Source organism: Neovison vison, chromosome 10 (assembly GCF_020171115.1).
Source record: "Neovison vison isolate M4711 chromosome 10, ASM_NN_V1, whole genome shotgun sequence".
Taxonomy (NCBI): Eukaryota; Metazoa; Chordata; class Mammalia; order Carnivora; family Mustelidae; genus Neogale; species Neogale vison.
The window spans coordinates 34,997,514-35,019,689 of NC_058100.1; the positions used below are offsets into that span (position 1 = coordinate 34,997,514).

Genomic DNA, 22,176 nt, shown 5'->3' on the forward strand with positions numbered 1-22,176 from the left:
AAATTTCTTGTCTACTGTTTCCTCCCCTTCCGTTTTCTTTACCCTTGTGGGTCAATAGATTTTTAGTCTTTTACTCTCATCATAATGGTTTTGGGGAGGGAGAAGAGTTGTGGTCAGTCTGTCATGCTTAGCCGAAAGTCCTTTGAATTTATCCTTTAGTATGCTTACCATTTTCGGTCTAGGACATTTTCAATCTTGTGTGTATAAATATTCATGAATATTTCTTTAAATGTAAGAATTAACATAGAGATTAAATATAAAAATTTGAGAATAAAGTCTTTAATTTTCTCACTTTAAAATTACAAAGTCCTTTTTTTGGAAGGAGAGGAGTGCCCACATTTTGAGGGTATTAGAGGTACCTGGAAATACAATATATACTAAGCGCCAAGCCAACAAACAAAAGAAGTGGTACAGGCTAAGAATGCAAAGAGAATGGAGGAGGGAGCCCTCCAGTGGGCTCTTAATGGCCAGGCAGGCTTCCTGGAGGAGGTGGAAATTGAACCAGACTATGACGAGAGGGAAGGAGCCAGGAAAAGAATAAGGTCTCGAGTTGGGTAATGGCAAGCACTGCTGTCTCCCCCTTACCCAGTGGGGATGTGCCAGCCAGTAGCTCCATTTAAGGATCTGAGTGTGTGCAGAGGCGGCAGACAGGAAGCCAATGGCATATAAGCCACAGAGCTCTCTTGGACCTACTATGACAGCCCAGCAAGCCTACACATGGGCAGTTTCTTCAGTGCCCAAGATGAAAAATATAAAGAAGTACTTTTTACTAGCAGCGTCCTGGCTCACAGATGCTGTTTACTACTCAAGATGTAATTCTGATTAAAGCAAGGAATTAAGCTTAAATGAAAAGATGGACAGTTTGTATTATGAGTTTTATCCTTGTACATCTCTATAGTTATAACTTCTTAATAGCAATAAACACCAGATTTTAGTTTTCAACAGCATGTGTCTCTAGTATTCTGGTATTCTCAATATTTTTATGGCCTTTCTCTTTTCTTTGATATTTTGATTATTTTCTAAGTCACTCATCATCTCTGAGTCCTTAATCTAAGCAAAGCACTATGCCAGCCCACGCGGGGACTCGATCATATGTTCATCCAACACGTGTTTGATGAGTGTCAACTATGCAGCTAAAACTAAGAAGGAAACAGTTGCTTCCCTCCAAGAGTTTATGCCTTGATCCGGAAGTCAGGACATAGTTACACAGTAGCAGAGGAGCAAGATACATAGGAGGATTAACAACAACAATAATAGTAATAATAGCAGCAGATCTGTTCTTTCCCTAGGAGTATACGTTGTGGTTGAAAAGGCAGAGCGTACACACACTTTGGTGAAATCCTCAGCCACTTAGAGATAAGATGAGAGTAAGCCAAGCATAGCATTTCTGTCAAGGTATCGAACTGGGGTGAGAGACATTCTGGAAATGGCAGAGGTGGCATCAGAGTGCCCAGCTAGGCGAGATGGTGTGACAAGGCTGGTTTGAACCAGAATCCCATCCATGGATCGGGAGATACCGGTTTGCTTGGTTAGAAATTGCAGGGAGCTGGATGGAGCTGCTCGGTGTAGGAGACCTAGAGAGTGAGGCCCATCAGGTTCCTGGCAGGCCAGGGGAGGGCAGAGCCTGGGCACCGGAGAACGAGGCTGGCAGGTGGACCAGACTCCAGAGAAGGATCTGGAAATCCAGGCCTGTGTACCAGAGCCCTTCGGTGTTCCAGCTGCATTTCTTAGATGCAACATCTGAGCAAAAAGATGAGTCTGTGGGCAGGTTTTCTCATCGCCCCGCTCCTGCCCCAATTAGGGGAGCCTCACTTTTTAATCTTCCCAATGTAATGAGTTTCGGTGTCGGAATTTTTTTAAAGCATCCTCCAACGTAAAAATAAGAAGTCTGCAAGTGTTATGGAGACAGAAGAGAAGACAGAAAAATGAGACCTGTGATACTTTAAGGAAAAAAAATGTGCATTAAGTCTAAACTACACGGAGTCTTCATTTGCAGGGGCTCTGAGTTGAAGAGAAGCAGAGTAGCAAATAGGCAGTGGTATTTCTGGTGGGAAAAAATTAGTATAGACAAAGACAAGAAGATACGGTTAAATGTGTTCTGTGTGGAAAATAAAAATGTGTTGACTTTCCTGGAAAGTGGGAGTCCTGTGCTTGGCACAGGGGGTATGTCGAGGAATTTGGATTTACTCTGAATGTCAGGACAGGGTCATTTTGAAGAATGGAGGGGGTTGAGGAGCATGATGAAAGTGTGTGCTGGCGTAACTCTGTGTCGGTTCCTCAAAGGATGGAAGACTAGCATCAATTTATTAGAGCATCACGTTTTTCCTGGCCGAGGTACCTACCCCAAAACCCAGGGTAATGTCTCTGGTTTCCCTGTTCACAAACATTCTGACCACAGTGTGTCAAGGAAAAAAGAAAACTTTCTCAGGAAAAATATTGATCAGCATTATTATCTCTTGAGTAACAAGCAAATTATAATAGCAAAAGAATCCCAAGGTATCTCATGAGTTTCCAGGGTTCTGCAAAAACATTTACAGTCCCTGGATGAGGGGGATTAATTTTCAACTTGGACTCATCTATGGGCTACTGCCCTGTTTTTGGACCAGGTTCTTGGTGGCGCAGTCTGTGTCCTCCTTTGGCTGGTGCAATGGTGCCGTCCATGTGGCTTGCACACACTGCTGTCTGCTTGGGTCATAGGAATGTTCCGTTCGTTGCTAGCAGGGGGGTGTGGCACTGAGAGGGCCGATATGTCAGTTTCTCCATTGGAGAAGAGACATTTAACAAATAAGAAGTAGACAGTATGACCAACGTAGTTATGGAGAATAAACATGGGTATCATTCTGTGAGTACGAGAAGGGGAGTGATCACAACTGGGAGTCTTTGCTCTAGTAAAGTTCAGCTAGTCTCAGCAGTAGGGAATATTCTGTTAATCTGTCATGAAACCTCATTCTATTCTGATTATTTATTAGCCTGAGAAATAGTATCACAATCTTATGAAATGAATTTGGTGCCATTGTTATGTATTTCAAAAATATATTTGGTGCCATTGCTGACTTTTTCATACATTTTTCTTCATTCTTTCTAATTTCTTATGCTCTCCTCTTGTGTTCTGTTTTGTTTTTAAATTTACATCTATTCTTACCTCGTCAGAACAATGTATTTCTTGGTTTAGGTTTTTGTATTGCTTTGAGGTATATTGAAATATTACTGTGCAGGCATGTGTTTAAGCCATGAGATTTGTATTAATAAAATCAAGTATATGGTTTTGGTTAGTAAAATTCCACCTAATAGGATACTACCAGAAAGCTGTAAATTCATTCAGAATCAGTCTTTCAGTCGTTAAAATAAGATTTTATATCACTCCTGCTTAATTTTTAGGATAATAGTATAGACATACTCATTATATCTATGGAAATAGGTAGGAGATAGGTAGACCCAGTAGTAAAATGGAGTAAGTATGACATAGTGGTAAAATTCCATCCTGTTGGGATTTTATTTCTGTAGGGATTTTATTTCTGCTGCATCATTTACAGTCAAATGCGTATTAAACAGTTTCTGGACGTATACATCTGTACATGAACTGGTACATGTGAACACAGAAGAATTCTAACGCACACCTTGCCCTCAAAGAGCTTCCAATTCATTTGAAGAGGCAAGCTGAGCATAAATAAGAAATGCCACCCTACCTAGCCTAGGATAAAGACCACGGAAATGTAATAGCACATAAAAAAGATCTATATGGCGCGCCCAGGTGGTACAGTTAGTTGAGTGTCCAAATCTTGGTTTCAGCTCAGGCTGTGGTCCCATGGTCGTGGGATTGAGCCTCTGCGTCGGGCTTCCTGCTCAGGGCAGAGTCTGCTTCAGATTCTCTCCTATTATCCCTCTGCGGCTCCTGCTAGGACACTCTCTCTCTAAAATAAATAAATAAATAAAAGTCTTTAAAAAAAAAATAAAAACACATATATGACATGCTGTAATCAAAACCCCTTATGGTGTAGGTGGTACTTGACATATATGTCAAGGCCGTTAGTATGTGCCTTCTTGGAGGGAAGAAGACGTTCCTAGCAAGTAGAAGCCATAGAAACAGAAGCAGAGAGAAATATCCATGACAGTCAATCTAAACATTGTGAAGATTTCATGATCAAAATCTGTGCCAATCCATTAAGCATCTTTTAGAGACTTTTTTTTTCTTTCTTTCTTACAGAGTTTTTTTGATTCTCAAATGTATATGACTGTCAAATATCCTACTCAATATTTGGCTTTGGTTATCATTTTCAAATTAATTCAACAAATATTTATAATATGGTATATAAATTTCAATGACCCACACTATGTTAGGCATTATAATATATAGAAATGAAGAACTTGTTTCAACCTTGAATATTTTGCTGCCTTTTTGGTGAGAAAATGTATATACAAATCAGATTCAAGGTAGTCCCCAAACCAAGGACACTCAAACATTCCCCAAGTTTGAAACTCCCTACGTATAAATCACCAGGTATGTAAAGACTTTCCAGTCCTTTGCATATGCAGGAGCTATTCCTGTCCACATACACAACCTCTCTTCATACCCACTGTAGCTCCTTCCTGCAACCAAGTTCTGCTGATGGTGCCCTGCCAGCTAGAAACCATCATTGGTCACTTGTGGACCTCACATCTGTCGTTCATCGATCCTTTTGTTTGCTTACAAGATCACTGAACACATCCTGTAGCATATAATTACCACCTCCCTCTACCTTGATTCATCTGCCTTTTGCTACTCAGAGTTCAGGTACTTCCCTCAGATAACATCCTTTCACACATTTAATGGATCCTTTGGGGGGCCCATCTTATTTCCCCTCTTTCTTCTAATACTTGTCCAGTCCCTGGAAGGAAAGAATACAAACTCTCTCATGTCCCTTTTCTCTTGGAACAAAGAGCCCTTGCATGCCTCCCCTACAGAAAGTGCTAGTAACCATGTTGTATTGAGGAGAGGAAAGGTATCATGTTTAAAAATGAAAAAAAAAAAAATGTTGAATTAGTGACATCAGTTTCTAAAGCTTTTGAAAATATGCAGAGGTTTCTTTCTGAATCTCCATGAAAAAAAAACCTTCCTCTAAAATTTTGCAAGAGCTTTCTCCAAAATGTCTACATCTTTCGTGGAGCCCTGGGTGTGGTGCATAAACAATGAATTTTGGAACACTGAAAAAACAATTAAATTTAAAAAATAAAATATCAGATTATATCTTATTTATTTATAAATGCTACAAAAGCATTTTCTACTTTTTAGTTTTCTTTGCAAATGTAACCGACCTGAACAACAGAATTGACTGAACGTTCTGAATTCCAAATGAACAACCTTCCTGCACATTGTGTAGTGTTGTGCACTACGGGCACATTGTATAAGGTGAGGATGCATCATGGAACATGTCATTCAAAATGAATGGAATGAACAATACCTATTGTATGAATTGAAAGGAGAGAGAGAGACGGGGGTGACAAAGACATGGATAGATTCATAAACTTGGGAACACTTTTTGCACAGAAGGTAAAACTTGAACTTGACTGTAAATAATAAACTCATGTGGTAGGGAGAAGCCAAAAGGGTATCTCAAGATGGGAAAAGTTGCATTTGGTTGAAATGGAGACTTTTTATGAAAGAGGCAAAGATACTGACCCACCAGAATTGGGCCAATTTGTAGGTGTTTCATGGGACGGAAGTGACACGTCGCATGAAGGAATTTCACGGATTTTCTTCCAGAAATAAGGGAGAGCTATGGAAATTTGGAAGGGCCGTCATGGATTCGACAGAGTAGTTTTAGAAATTTGCCCCTCCTTGGTGATGTTCAAGGAATTAGAAAGCAAAAAGATGAGCTAGGAGGCCCTTTGTAGCTACGTGAGATGCCAGAGGCCTGGGCTAATGGGGTGGGAATGTCGGACAACGGGAGCTCTGAGTAATGCTTCCACCAGAACGCACCGGAGTCTTGATGGAAGAAAGGGGGTGAAGGAAAACAATACCCTAGAAGTGACAGTGGGGTTTCAGACTGGCTGACTGGGGGGATGCAAAATACACCTAATGGCAGAAACAGGGAGGTCAGAAGAGGAAAAATAGACGGAGAGGCCCCTGCCTGGCTCAGACGTAGACCGTGTGATTTTTTAAAATCTGGGGACCATGAGTTCAAGGCCTGCACTGGCATAGAGCTACGTTATAAAAAACCGGATGGAAGAGAGGCTATGTGTCCCAACTCTGTCAATGGAAAATTAATGTGAGCCACTTAATGTCATTTTAAATTGCCTGGCAGCCATATTCAAAACGCTAAAAATAAACAGATGAAATTGCATTTAATAATATTTTATTTGCCCTAATATGTTCCAAATACGATCATTTTTACATTTAATCAGTATAAAAATATCAATGAGATCATGTACATTCTTTTTCTCACGCTAAGTCTTTGAAATCTGGTGTGTATTTAATACTTAGCGCACATCCCAGTTTAACTAGCTACACTTCAAGTGCTCAGTAGTGACCGTGGCTGGTGGCAACCATATTGGACAGGGGACTATTGGCCAGTTTAATAGAACTAGCAAATATTATGTAGCAAATGTTTCAATTAAGCTGGTGCTAAGATTCACTGTATTTTGGAAATTAGAATTCTGTTTATCCTTTCTCCTCCTCTATTGCTTTTGCTTATTTTAGCTACTTCATATTCAAGATGTTCCTTTAACAGAACATCATTCTTTCCCCAAAGCACCAAGAATTTTAGAAATATCCATGATAGATTGCTTCATTGCTCTAATTCTCCACTTGACTTACAACTTTAATTAAACAAGTCAGCCTGAATCTGCTTTTTCTTCTCCCTTCCTCAGTCTTAAAACTCTTGATTATGAAATGATTTAGCAATTTGTCCTCAAAAACCTTGGATAAATGACACTTAATACTTTGGAAATGAAACCACATTTTTCATGTTCCCCCTGTCCACATATGTGTGTATTTCTCCAGCATTTAATGTCTGACATAAACTCGCTGGATCTGGGTCTTCACTATATGCTAAAGAACGCAGTTTGAAAGGGAGCGCACTTCTATAGAAAGCACGCCAAGGACATTGTGTTCCATCTTTACAATGAAATACAGATTTCCCATTAAAAGGCGAATCCATCATTTCAAAAGGTTGAATAGGATGGTGCATTAAAAAAATCCAGCTGCTGAAATTTAGGGCATTGAAAAACATCCAATAAAAAAAATGTTCCCTGGGTTTCAAGCATTTTCATTTGATTATGTATTGGATAGCTTTTCATTCAATCTGTGATCTTGCCTCTTCGAATTCTGTCCTAAAATAGTCAGACAAGTGTTCCAAACAAGTTAGACTCAACTATGATACTTCATTAACTTAAATTATGCATTTTTAAATTTAGAATATCCTTTTGTTTGCTAATATATTATTAATTTTTGCACAAGAAATACTGGAACTTTCTTACAGTGCCTTGCTTTTTCATGCTTATTCGTAGGCTTCTCTCACTCCCATTTCTTTTTTTTTTTTTTTTTTATGTTTTTTTGAGCTTCTTTGATAACATTGTCTGCCAGGCAACCCGTTTTGTTCTCCAACCAACTTCCTCCAACTGATTTAGCTCTCTACCTCTCTCTGCCTCCCTATTCTGATGTGCTCTACCCAACTTCTCTCTAATTAATTTAAGACTAAGAAGTGGCAAAGCCAGTGATTCTCTGCACAGTAACTCTCTATGGTCCCCGCAAGCTGGCTAGGGCACACACACACACACACACACACACGAAGAGTTCTACTCCACTCTCCAAACAAAAAGGCTTATGTCAAACATGTCTGTACAGTGCATGCATTTTTTGACGGGAAATACATAATAGTAGCTTATTAAAAGTCATGGCTAACTAAGTCTCTGTACTTCCCTCCTCGGAGTCTAGGCCTGCTTTTTCTTAGGACCAGCACTAGAGACACAGGCTGGGACCATACATAGGGTGTTTTTGAACAGGGACTGTGCTAAAATGCTCCTGGTAATAGATATTGACTAAGTTTCTTAAGCTGAGTGTCTGATTGTCTCTAGTAGACAGTTGTTGGGCATGTATGTGTATGATAATATTGTCCCTGAGCCAATCCCTAATAGTCAATGTTTCTAAGAATTCTTTGGCATCTGGTATGTTGCACTAAGACCAGTTTAGGCCCATTCGCAGACCCCCCCCCCCCAATTTCCAATTTCTTTCTAAAGAATTATTAATTTTAGAAGAGAATTTATCCTAGTTAATATCAGTCTATTTCTCATGGATTTTTTTTTCCTCAAAGAGCTCAACAGTGGAATCACTTTCTTCTGGACCCACATTTTATTGTACAAGACCAGTGCTCTAACCCCTGAGCTGTGGAGCCCACATTTTATTCTAGACCCAAAGGAAGGAAGTATTTTGCTGTGCTTTCTCCTGGTTTATAGGGGGTGTTTCAGACTGGGGTCCTGTGTTTCGGGCTTTTGCCAGCACTGGCTATCAAAACTGCTTAGGCTGCAAATAAACTATGAAATGAAATCCATCTGGCGTTTCTCATTGAATTAGGACCAGAACATTTTTGTTAAATATTAACAGATGGCTAAATTCTTAATATCAAGCTAACATTTTAAAACATCTAAGGGGACCCACATGAGGAAGAAAGGAGAGAGGACCATGTGTTCTATCGTTGAGCCCTTCTTCCTTCCTCCACACTTTTCCTCCCCTCATCCTTCCGACCCATGTGTTGAGAATCACTGAGTGTCTTTTCTCAAATAGCTTTTATTCCTTGTAGCTGTTATCAAAAGAGTGCATGATGGTATCAAAATATTGTAATCGAATGTTGGCCAACTCAGGTGATGTGTTGCCATTGGCAGGCTTCAGGATCTTTTATTAAAGCCAATTTCTCTCCCTCTCTTTCTCTCTCAACAGGAAAAAGAAAAGAAGTATATGCTCCCTTTGGACAACCTGAAAGTTCGAGATGTGGAAAAGAGCTTTATGTCTAGCAAGCACATCTTTGCACTTTTTAATACAGAACAAAGGTAAGAAAAGGAACCAGCTTCTGTCTTCAGATACTTTTTCACTTGAATTTCTGTGTGATCTAGAGATCATACTTACAAGAGTTCCTTTGGTTCCACCTTGAAATTTGTTAACCCAATGGTTTTCCTTTCATTTAGCTTGTGTGTTTAGCTTTCACCATAGGTTATGGTTTCAAAAGATGAAAACGTAGACTCAGAAGGATCTTCGAGTATTAATTATTCCCTGTTCTTCCAGCAGGCGCCCAAATCACGCTGCTTTCATTCTCAAAGTACATTTTATTATTTTAAAGTCTTCCTTGTCCTGAATTTATTGTGTACATACTTACAAATTACTGCTATAATTTTTAATAGTATCTGTCCAGCATGGGTGGATATGACCCAAGACCGTCTTATATATATTAGGATGACACTTTTGCATTGGCAAATAGAATTATTCACTTAATGTGAATACGAACATGTGGTACTTCACAGTTTTCCAAGGCTTAATGCTCATTTTTTAAATCAGTTTCCCATGAGATCGAAAGATAGAGCAGCCTGGTGACCATTTTGTAAATGAGAACTGTAGCTCAGAGAGCTTAACCAATAGGAAGATCAGATCCTGGAGTTAGGACACAGGAAGCTTTGAACTGAGCCAGGACCTCTGGGTCTAAGTCCACTTTTCCTTCCACTTGTGTTTCTTACCTGGTTTTGTTGCTGGTGTTTGTTTGTTTTCCTGCCCCTCCCCTACAACATCAAACTCAATTTGGGGCCGGTCCCGGAGTGCCGTGGTTACTTACTGAAGTCAAGTGGTGAAAGTACATAAACCAATGGAGAGGTGACAGAGGATGGCATAGAGATACGTCAGAGGGTTACCACGAGGCGAGGATAACAAGGAGATCTTTTCCAAATGGAAATGTTCTAGGAAGAAGCTAATTAATTTCTGTGAGTCAGTTATTAAGAGACTGAGTCATTAGGTGGCAGAGGCTAATTTTAACCCATCTCTTCAGGCCTTTTGTCTTTATTTAGAAATGAATGAAGTTCCTTGATTAGGTTCAATGACCGGCCCAGGGTCAATCACACAGTAAATTAAAATAGCAAAAGAAGCCTTCTTCCTACATTCCCAGTCAGCTACTCAGAGTGACTCATTATACAGAAATACTCAGAAAAACCACAAGAGCAAATCATTTAAAGAATCAAGGGGAAAGAAAATTAAATATAATTCCCCTACCGAACACCGAGATGGGAGTTTTTAAAGACTTAGTATTGTTCGAATATAGTTTATGAGAGAAACACTGCGACAATAAAGAGGAAAAAGGTTTCCTGGAGAGAGCAGTAGTGTGTCCTCGTAGTAGGGCCAGACTAAGCGCTGTTTGCATACTTTCCTCAAAGCAGTGGGCAATTGGGAGGTCCCAAAGGAGTCTTCACAGATGTGCTCGGCCTTTCTGCCTGGCTCAGAGCTGAAAGTGTGACTACTGCAGAAGACACTGATTTGAGTTCTTGGTCAACCTGAAAAGTCCAGGTTATAAAAGAGCTTGGTCCAAAATTTTAAAAACTCAGACAGTGGTAGAGTATCTTTTTGGATGAAATACAACTGTGGGTGTTTTAGAGAGCAAAGACACCAAAATTAGATAACTCTGGACCTCTAAGTTCTAGGTAGGTATTCTGGAAACCTAGAGTTCTCGGAAGGTAGCGAACTCTGCAGCCGCTTCGCAGGGACCTCTGTGAGTACAAGATGTCCCAACTATAGGCCTATTTGCCATTGTCTTTCCTTGGAAATCTGGATTATTTTCCATTATTTTCATACTGGTTAGGATCTCCAGTACAATGTTGACTACGATTGGGCATTCTTGTTTTATTTTTGATTTTAAGGGGAATTATTTCATAATTTTATAATTAAGTACTTTCTGATAGGTAACCGGTATTAGATAAAGAAGACCCCTTGTGTTCCTCATTGCTAAGGTTTCTGTTTCTTTCTTAATCATGAGTGAATGTTGAATTTTATCAAGAGCTTTTTCTGTTCCTACAGAAATTGTATAATTTTCTTCTTTAATCGGTTCATGTAGTGAAATAGATTAATAGACCTTCAGATGTTAATCCATCCTGATCTCCTGGGATTAAACTATGTCATGATGCAGTATTATTTATTATGCATTCCTGGCTCGTTTACTAAGAATTTCCTCAGACTTTTGCATCTGTGGTTATAAGTGAGATTGGCCCATAAGTGCTTTTTTTTTTTTTTTTAATATATGCTGACCCTGCCTGGTTTTCATATATTTCTGAGCTTTTTAATTAGAGTGGGAATAAGTCCTTATTATTTTTTGGAATACTTTGTATAAGATAGGGATTAACTATTAATTGATTATTTGGTAGAAGTCACCCATAAAATCAGCTGGCCCTAGTGAGCAGTTTTGGGAATACACTTTTAGCTAGTGATTTAATATATCTAATAATTATAGGTTTCTTAGATTTTCTATTTTTATCATGGGTCATTTTGGGTAAATTGTATTTTTCTAGGAAATTGTCCACTCTATTCATTTTTAAGTATATTTGTATCAAGTATTTCTCAATGTCCTGTTTTTCAAATTCCTGCTGTATCTGAAATTTGACTCCTTTTTTCTAATATTAAACCCTATCTTTTTTAATGTAATTTTTCTTGCCAGACTTTGGACTTTTTTGATCCTTTTTTCGTGTATATTTTTTTCTATTTCACTAATCTCTGATCTTTTCTTCAATATTTTCTTCCTTGTATTTTTTTGTATTTTGTTGGTCTTTTCCCCTAACTTCTTTTTTTTTTTTTAAAAATTTTATTTATTTATTTGACAGAGAGAGATCACAAGTAGGCAGAGAGGCAGACAGAGAGAGAGAGAGAGAGGGAAGCAGGCTCCCTGCTGAGCAGAGAGCCCGATGCAGGACTCAATCCCAGGACCCTGAGATCATGACCTGAGCCGAAGGCAGCGGCTTAACCCACTGAGCCACCCAGGCGCCCTTCCCCTAACTTCTTAATTTAGATGTGTAGCTCATCAGTTTTTGTCCTTTCTTTTTCTTACATAAACATATACATTTATAGATTTCCCTCTAGGTAGTCTTGAAATATAATATTTCTTATCATTAAGTTCTGTTTTCTTCGTCTTCTGTTTTTATGATCTTCATTATGATTTCTTCTGTGAGTCATTTAGAAGCATGTTTTGCATTTTTTGGTGCATAGACTTTTCTTTGTTTGTTGTAGATTTCTAACTTAATTGTATTGTGGTCAAAGAACACAGTCTTGACAAGGTGAATTTTCATAAATTTTCAGGGGTGCTTGAGAAGAATGAGTTGATTTGGAAGTGGGGTTCCCTGAGAGTCCATTGGATTGTCCTTATTCCATGTACTACTCAGTTTCTGTAATACTATCTTTTTTCATATTAATTAATTCACACAGTGAGTTTATATTAGGCAGCCATATGTACGAGGCACGGGTCTATGCACTTAAAATAATTTTGGGAATAAAATAGATAAAAAAGATGGTACATTTTAGATTAGGTTCCAGAGAGGGGTTTTGGCAGGAAGATAAAAGCCATAAAGAATCTCACTTTATCAGGGGGTATTAAAAATCTCACTTTTTGATTCTGAGCTTGATTATTGATATTTGCTTTATGTATTTTGAGGTCAATCTATGTTAGTAGATTTTTTTTCAAGTTTAGAATTGTTGTATCTTCCTGGAGATAGATATATTTATAATTCTGTGGCAACCTTCTTTATTCCTAAGTGTTCTTTGCCTTAAAACTTATTTTGTCTGCCCTTAATAGGGCTATACTACCTTTCTTTTAGTTAATATTCCCTTGGCTTTTTTACCTTTTTTGCTATCAACCATTAAAAAAAAAAGACTATTTGAGAGAGAGAGAGTGGGCGGGAGGTGCAGAGGGAGAGAGGGAATCTTAAGCAGACTCCCTGCTGAATGTGGAGACTGACATGGGACTGGATTTTACGACCCCGAGATCACAACCTGAGCCAAAACCAGGAGTTCTGTGCTCAACCAGCTGAACCACTGAGGTGCCCCCCAACCATTTTGTATTTTTATTCAGTGTTTCTCTTCTACTGCATGCATCTGGATTTGTTTTTAATCCCATGTGAGTCCTTTTTCTTTTAGCTAGTGAGTTTAGTCCATTTATATCTTCAGAACTGATTTATTGAGTTTATTTGAATACCTGTTTTAGTCTTTCTCTTACCCTGCCTTTTCTATACTTGTTTTCTGCCCTCCCCACTTCTTTCCTGACTTTTAAAAATTCCAATTAATTTTTTTTTCTTGTTACATACTTTGGTAGTTATATACTTTATTCTTTTAGAAGTTATATACCTCATTTTTATTCTTTTTACCTACTCATTTTTGACTTAAAGTTTGAAGTTAGTGTCTCTACTCTTTTTCCATAATGACCTTGAAACACTTTAACTCCCTGACTCTCCTGATTTCCATACTGTTGTTACCAGTATTTGAGTTCCATTTTACCTTCTTACCATCGTTTTCAAATTGGCTCACAGAGACCATGTTCGCTTAGATTTATGAGCGTGATTGTCATTTCTTTGTTCATTCTGTTTGATTTTGGTTCAGTTTCCTCCACACTAAAGTACACCTTTTAGAAATCCTCTTGGGGGCGCTACTTGGTTATAACTCCCAGTCTGGTGTTTGTTTTCCTGAAAATGTTTTTATTTTGCTCTCATTTTTGAATAATACTTCAGCTGGATATTAAATTATTACATGGATGGTTCTTTTATCTCATAACTTTGAAGTCATTATTCTCCTGTATTCTGGCTTCAGCTTTTAAGAAATCATCTAATTGTTGCTTTTTTTTTTCCAAGTTGATCTATACTTTCTCACTGGATGATTTCAATATCTCTTTTGCCTTTAATATACTGAAGTTTCAGTATGATGTGCTCATGTGTGTTTTGCTTTATATCACCTGTTTGGGATTCGTTGTGTTTCCTAAACTTGAGGACATATAATTTTCATAAAGTATGAAAAACTGTGTATTATTATTTCTTTGACTTTCTTCTCTGTTCTTTTTTGCTTTTCCCAGGGTACCTATTAGACACATATCCAACCACTTTATCCTGTTTTTTCTGTGTTTAACTCTCTTATACAGATATGTCTCTTTGTACCTCATTTTGGGTCCTTTCTTTGGTGCTGTCTTCCAGTTTGCTGGTACCCTCCTCATCTGTGACCAGGACAAGACAAACTTAACTGTTTTCTTTCTTTGCTAGTGGACAGATTTTTTTTTTTCCTCAGTCCATGCTTTTTCTGAGGATGTGGCCATTGAAGAGTTGACTGTCACATAAATCCCAAGATCTTGTTTCCTATTCTTTTGGGCTGCTACAGTCCAAGCAGTTAGTTACTGAAACTGACACCATTCAGGGTCAAAACAAACATTCTTTGTTTGTTTACTCTTAAAGATCTGTTGCATTTCAGAAAGAAGTTAGGCATTTAAAATAATGTTTTCCAGTAATCCTAGACTTATTGTAAGAAAGAGTTTTTAAGTTTTTTATTCTGACCTTTTAGTTAAAATGATGTGGCCTTTCATCAGCGTTACATTGTTGAAACACAAAACTATGTTCCTGACTTCCTCCAGAAGTGAAGATTATGATAAAAAAGTGTATTGGAAGGATAAGCTGGGGGTTTTCTGTGTTTACAAACATGAATGCTTGGGGTGTCTGGCTGGCTCAGTCAGTAGAGCATGGGACTCTTGATCGCAGGATTATGAGTTTGAACCCCATATTGGGTGTAGAGATTGCTTTAAAAATAATAAAATCTTTTAAAAAACAAACATAATGGTTTACAAACCTATTAGAGAAAAACAGCTGTCATTTTCCTGTTCTCCTGTTTATTCTCTCAGTAAAAAATATTTATTCTGTTATATACTCCAAAGTATTTATTAGTCATTCTGCAGTATTGGCTGTGCACGTCAGTGTTGGTACTCCAAAGGAAATACAAGACGGATTTATTTTGCATGACACTTGCAAATCCCAACATAGAAATGAGCAGGACCCTTGCTGCGGTTCTTCCCAGACTCACTTGTAATCACCAGTGAGTGCCATACAGGATTCATTTTCCACTCATCTTAAGACAGAAGATTTAGGAATCCATGAAGAGGTTTTTTAAAAAGGAGAAAGGGTCGTCTACTTGAGAGACTATTACACATGAAACAAGTGGGTTCTAGTGTGTAAGGTAACATTTAACCAGATCTACGGGACTGTATTCTATTCTAGTACTTACGTCCCACAGGCAGTCATATTAGCAGCATGGAAAGTGATTCCTGTTGGAATCACTTGTTGTGAATTGATGGAGGGGAGATTGAAAGGAATGTCCCAAAGAGGAAATAGTATTAGTCAAAGCAAATGGGTGGGAAACGTCACTTAATCTGTTGCCAGCCTGTTCTGGGTGAGAAGAAGCTAATTTCAAAGGCAAGTGAGCCCTAGTTAAAAGAAATAATAATGAAAACTTTATTTTCTTCCTGGGGTTTATTGAACTGGACCTACCATTACAAGTTTATATCTTTTCTTATTCTGTGTAGAGGAAAAAACCTGCCTCCCTCCAAAGCCCATATGCTTAGCATAATTCTATATCAGCTATACTTAAATGATACTCTTTTCACCACTTATGTTGATTCTAAGCCTACGTTCCTAGTTTTCTCTTTCTTCTGAGATAAGAAGAGTTCTTCTTTTACTGTTAGTAATTTACCCATTTCAGAAGAGATGTAGAAGAGGTTTTAGAAGAGGGTTTGTAAACGCGTCCCTTGATTTGTGTGCCCTGTTTTCCACTGTAGGGTTTTGGATCAAAATATGTAGTCGTTCAGCCAGACCCATGGGAGACGCATGGGGTTGGGGCTAAGAGTTCCTGTGTGAACCCTGGGGTTGTCACCAGTGTAAATGTAAAATGTCATGGCTTTCTAGGGTTCTTGGAGACCTTAGAGATAATCTGGTCTGGTCCTCCTCACCTCACAGGTTAAAGGGTTGACACCTATAACAGCTAAATGCCGTCCCTGTGTCACAAAAGCAGTTGATGACAGAGACAAAACTGGAACCCAGGCCCGATGTTGCTGACCCAGGGCTCTTTCTGATGACACAGTTTTCATGTTGACTCGGGGACAGGAACTCCATTTAATGTTTTGATTGGGCGTTGTTCCCCAAAGAGCAGCGAGGAAGAGATTTTTAACTTCTCAGGGATGTATTTCAGTTTGTTCTTGGGTCTTACCAGTTTTCCGTGGAAAGCTTTTAGTCTCCTTGCAAATCCCAACATAGAAATGAGCAGGACCCTTGCTGCGGTTCTTCCCAGACGTTGCTAGGCATCGGCGCTGGCATTGCAGCATTAGTCCTACGAGCTCACGCCGGTGCTATTTCAACTTTCCACTATAAAGTTTAAGGGTTACCCTGTAATCCCCAATCATCAGGTGTGTGAGAACTGATACATTTAACATCCTTCTTTAAAAAGCCTTCAGTGTCCTGGTGAATTAATATGATCTTTATGAGTCTGGTGACCAGATTCCTGAGCCATTCTAAACAGTGTTTTAGGGCTAAGGTTTTTATAAATGGAAGGAATTGTTACTAGTGGCAGTGACTTCAGCGCTTGAGGAGCGAGAATTTCAACCTAGACTGATTTAGCCTCCAAAAACTGCAGGTATGAGGGTACATTGCCCAGCTCTGCCCCGGGGCTTTCCAAGAGCATGTCCTGGATACCTGGGCAGGCTGATGACTGCCGATACTTCGTTCTCACCTTCATCGCATCACCAAATCCGTTTCGAAATCTAAATTAAAAAGATCCCTAAACTTCTTCGTGGCAGGACCTGAACTACGACTGGATTGTTCCTCCAGGTTTTTGTTCCATTTGACTTTGTTAGGAATGCCATGTTTTCTCTGGTAGAAGCGTGTCTGGATCACGGCTTCACTCTGCTGGTCTCTGCTCTCCCCAGGCAGGCCTTCACTTTTAAGGTCACGCTAAGGCCCATTTGGTCCAAGGTATGTCAGTTCTGGGAACCAGCAGGGATCTGTGTCTGGCCCAGGGCTTGAAGGGCAGCCACGCGGTATTTTTCTGAGTGCCCCTTGGGGTTGTCTAGCTCTGTTTTCTCTTGAAATAAGGCATTTTCCCCTCGATGCTGCTTTATGGCTTCAGTTCAGGACACAGTTACCAACCTTGCCAAGTGCTTCGATCGCCTCCTCCCCTCCCCCCACCCTGCTCCTACAGAAAGGGACCGGAGGACGTCCCCCTACTCCCCTGAGCCCCAGCACATTGCTGACACTCAATAAATGTCAAATAATGCCACGCCGTAGCTCGTGCATGCACTCTAGGCCCTCTGAAAAGAATGGCTCTTTATTCTCATTGTTGAGTGGTACAGTTTTCCACTTGTTAGCTGGAAAGGAACTGGAGTCAGGTTTTCCATTTATATACCTTTATGGCTTTGTTTCTATATTAAGACACATGTGGAGTTTAAGTTGTTTGAAAAAGTGCGTCATTAAACAAGTATGCTGGGGAAAAGCGGGTGTGCAATGCCGTGTGCAGAAGGTCATGTCTCACTCGGGCATGGCGTGGTGTCAGATCTGTATTAAAAGGGAAGCAGTTATTCTTCCATAAATAGGATGGCAGAGGCTCGAATTTATTGGAAACTCGGTAGAGTAAAAACACGTAGTGTTTTGTAATCAGAGCTGAGATGTTGTTAAGGCATCCAAGGCGATGAAGCTTGTGTTTGGGACATAAACGTGATACCTGGAGATGCTGCTTTATTTCATTTTACCCCAGAGTTGTCAAAAGAAGGTTTCAGACCTTTCTTCGTGCCTCATAGAATACTGAGTGAGGATTGTTTCTGTTCTGAATTCTGATTCGAGAAAATTTTTGTCAGATGAAGATTCAGTTAATTAGTAACCAGGCTTCGGTCCAAGCTGAGTGATGAAATGTGTGTTAGCCTCCACTTCCCCACGGAGTGTGGCCGGGCCGTCTTTGCGTGTAAGGGTGTTTGTAACACTCTCTAACTACAAGTACCTGGTAGATTTTTTTAAAAAAATCAATTTGACAGTAAAAAGTTTGCCACTTTCCACTATTTTATCCAGTTTCTTGTATGCTCTCTGTGACTTCAGGTACGACATAAATGTTGGGTTTTCCCCACCCTCTGTTCTTAGTACCAAACAAATGCCACCAGATATGAGACTAACTAAAGTCTGATACATTGTCTTGGGGAGCACATAAGTGACTGGAATTCATCAAGTGCCTGTGGTTTGCTGTGAGGACATGTGATGGGTTTAGGTAATGGAATGTGTGAAGTCAACATTTTAACACTTTGTACTACTTCCTAGTTTTAACACAATGACAAATTAATGTAAATATAATCATGTGACCGACATTTGTCTCCACTGCTGGACTACTTCCTTCTTTGTTGTTGTTGTTTAAGATTTTATTTATTTATTTGACAGAGAGAGATCACAAGCAGGCAGAGAGGCAGGCAGAGAGAGAGGGAAGCAGGTTCCCTGTGGAGCAGAGAGCCCGATGCGGGACTCGATCCCAGGACCCTGGGATCATGACCCAGGCATAAGGCAGAGACTTAACCCCCTGAGTCCCCCAGGCGCCCTGGATTACTTTGTGTGAGGGAGAGGTGGCGTTTGTTGAGTTCGTTGCCTTATCCCCAGGGTCATACGGGCTGCCTGGTAATTGTGGGAGCTCAGTCGCATGAGGGAGTGAATAAATGTGCGAATTTTAAACTTTTCTTCCCTCTTATATAGAGAACGTAAATAACACCAATGGCCAATGAAAAGCATTCTGTGGGGACGCCTGGGTGGCGCAGTTGGTTGGACGACTGCCTCCGGCTCAGGGCGTGATCCTGGAGTCCCGGGATCGAGTCCCACATCAGGCTCCCAGCTCCATGGGGAGTCTGCTTCTCCCTCTGACCTTCTCCTCGCTCGTGCTCTCTCTCGCTGTCTCTCTCTCAAATAAATTAAAAAAAAAAAAAAAATCTTAAAAAAAAAAAAAAAGAAAAGAAAAGCATTCTGTGGGTAAGCTCTAGAAACCTGTGGCCTCAGATCTGGGTGGGCTGAAAATGGAATGAAAATATTAATAACGGCACTTGGAGGACATGAACACAAAAAGAAATCTTTCATTTAAAAAGTAAGAACCTGAGAATTTTCAGCTCTGTACAAACTATACAAACAAACTTATAAATAAGTTTTGTTTGAATTTAGTCCAACAGAATTGATGTCATTGTCCTGTGAGAAAAAAAAATAGATGTTTTACTGTAAATTGTCTCTGTTCTCATGTTACCTTTATTATTGAAAAGAGTTTTGTAGGTATCTCCATTCAGCTTTCTAAATCTTCACTTCTTTACCTCAACCAAAATATTAACAAATTTCAGGTTTTCTGTTTATATATAGAACTTTTGAAAGTAAGGGAGGTGGAGAGCCAGAAGACAGGATTTTAGTTTTCTGTTGGTTTGGGTCCTTCTTGGTCCTGCTGGAACGATTGGGCTCACGTGGCTCAGACAGAGATTTGAGGACTTTTGCAGTTACTGTTGCAAAGTTTATAATATTGACAGTAATGTTTATTTCCCACTCTAAATCTAAAAAGATAAACTCTGTGCTTTCCTTGTTGAGGAGCTACAGATACACGTTTAGCAAGTCAGTCTTTAGCAAGTCCATACAAATCTGGTGGGGTTTTTTTCTTTTTCTTTTCTTTTCTTTTTTTTTTTTAAAGATTTTATTCATTCATTTGACACACACCCACACACACAGAGAGAGAGAGAGATCACAAGTAGGCAGAGAGGCAGGCAGAGAGAGGGAGAAGTCAGCTCCCCGCTGAGCAGAGAGCCCGATGCGGGGCTCTATCCCAGGACCCCGAGGTCATGACCTGAGCCGAAGGCAGAGGCTTAACCCACTGAGCCACCCAGGTGCCCCAAGCAGTTGTTTTTTTTGTTTTGTTTTGTTTTTTGGGTTTTTTGTTTGTTTGTTTGTTTGTCTGCTCTTTTCCTTCATTCCAGTCTCTCACTGCAAAGCTATTTGTTGTCATGTGGTTCTGGTCCTGCGTATTACAATTGTTTCCCAGCTTTCGCTGCTCTGTCTTTCCCCTTGTTGAGTGTCTGTCTGGTTGTGAAATAGCATCTTTAGGAAACCCTAGGTGCACCAGAGAGGAGGGGTGAAGATGTTTTCGAAGGGAGCGTCTGGGGAGAGATGGATTAGAGAGCTAAAATTGTCTGCCCATTTGATTTGATTCACCAGCTACACCGAGACAAAAACCAAATATGATTTGGTAATATTTTTGTGAACTAAGTCTGTGACAATTGATTTCACAGCTAAGATCAATTCTCATGAAAGCAAACATAATTGCTTGGGTATGAAATGTCTGTGGCTTGAAGCAATCAATTTAAATTCTTCTCTTATTGGTTTTCAAATTAAACTCTGAAATAGGAGTGTGATGCCCTACTTGGATGACTGTTTCTGCCTTTTCTGAGGAAGAAGAATAGCAAGTTGGTGCTTTTTAGCTTTTTCAAATGTCACTAAAAGGCTTTGGAGAAATTCTTCATGCTTAAAACACCTGTGTGTAATCCATATCCACTTTTCTAGGGGAACTAGACATCGTGCTCCCTTTGAGTATTGCAAACAAAGGGACTGATAGGATAGAATGAGCAACTTCACTTCAGTTCCTTTCTTCCCAAGGATTTCAAGTGGGCTTGTACTTTAAGCCATTAGTAGCTCCAGCAGGGATTTTGGTCGGTGTTGGAGGCATTCATGTTCTGGAAGTTTGTGTCCAAGGGCAGTCTTGATGAATGAGCCCAATACGGCTGTGTAAAGTTCAAGAACAAAAAGAAATTTTGTCTTTCACAGCGAGTTTACTTTTCTTCTAGGATTTCAGAACAAATACATTGCCCGCTCCCCACCTACTTCCTGGAAGGACTATTTGCTGATGGGCGATCCCCTCCCCCCACCACCCCTTCAGACAGACACTGTGGCTTGGAACAGCCTGCGTTGGGGGGACCATAAAAGGGCCCCAGCTGTGTTCATTAACGATAGGGAAAAATCACTAGTTGCAAATATGCTACAGAAAAATACACGCTCTGTTCTACGGCGCATGCAGGCTTTAAGTGAGACTGTAGTGGTTAAGTTGCAAGGCAAAGTCTGGCAGGTCGTCTTGAAGAGATTAGTACAGATGATCCAATATTTTTAATCATGCGCTTGTTTATAAATAGGACTGTACGACTAGTTATTGTTTAAAAATTAGCTTTTCTTTTTGAAAACTAGTCATTCTAAACTGTATTCAAGATACTGACTGGCTTGTCTCAGGCTTTTAAAGAATGGGTTTATGTTTTGGTTATTTGTGGTAAGGATAAAATTAAAGTGAGCTGTGTGCTAGGGCTTCAAAGGGGTGGTGATTTTGTGACGGTGCAGCCCCCCCACCCCCGCCCGCGCCCCCACAAGCCAGCAGGGAGACTGGTCAGGTATTTCAGTCAGCAGCCTGCTGGGAAGAGCTCTTAAGAAATGAATTAAGCCTGGGTGTGAAAATTTCCCTAGCAGGGTCTAGCCTGAAGGGAATTTCTAAACACCTAAATTTCGGTTGGCAGTCCTAGAGGCCTCCCAAGAACAAAAATAAAGAAAATTAAGGGCACATTTTACTGACTACTGGAGCAATCAGGTTTTTGGAGATGACTTAGAGAATATTGGAGCAACAGTCTTCATGTTAGCCAAAAACAAATAAACACACACACAAAAAAATCCCCAAAAAAACAAAAAAAAACCCAAAACAAACAAACAAACAAACAAAAAACCCTACATGAAAGAAGAGAATAAATGGAAAAAGTCCTAAGAGGGTTACTACTCAAATCTATTGCTGTTTAAAACCAGTTACACTGACCAGTGTATCTGTGGCATTCTCTGGTAGACACAGTATTTCCATTTAACGCCAGTGGGATGTGTACTATCCTGATTTATTGCTAAGGCTGTAACACCTTGCTGAGGACTTCCTGAGTTTGGTGAGGAAAAAGTCTTTAAATCTAAGTAACACACAGATATGTAAATCTTTATGAAGGTCACCGAATACCGAATTCCCTCAAATCATGCAGTCAAGAATATTAATTATAAGCCTGGCTTTTTACATGATCAGTTCACATATCAGGAATCTTTGGGGCACCCAACATCGCATGTGTGAGCCATTTTTATTTTCCCTCAGTTGATTTGCTG

The 22,176-nt window shown here is 39.7% G+C and overlaps 1 protein-coding gene across 5 annotated transcripts in view; it reads left to right on the top strand.

Annotated features, from left to right (window-relative positions):
- DNM3 (dynamin 3) overlaps positions 1-22,176 on the top strand; it is a 534,866-nt gene that overhangs the window by 376,367 nt on the left and 136,323 nt on the right. For all 5 annotated transcript variants that reach the window (XM_044266976.1, XM_044266979.1, XM_044266977.1 and 2 more), the window contains one exon: positions 8,912-9,021. In XM_044266976.1, the coding sequence (XP_044122911.1) occupies positions 8,912-9,021 (110 nt within the window). The remainder of the gene's footprint in view (positions 1-8,911; positions 9,022-22,176) is intronic.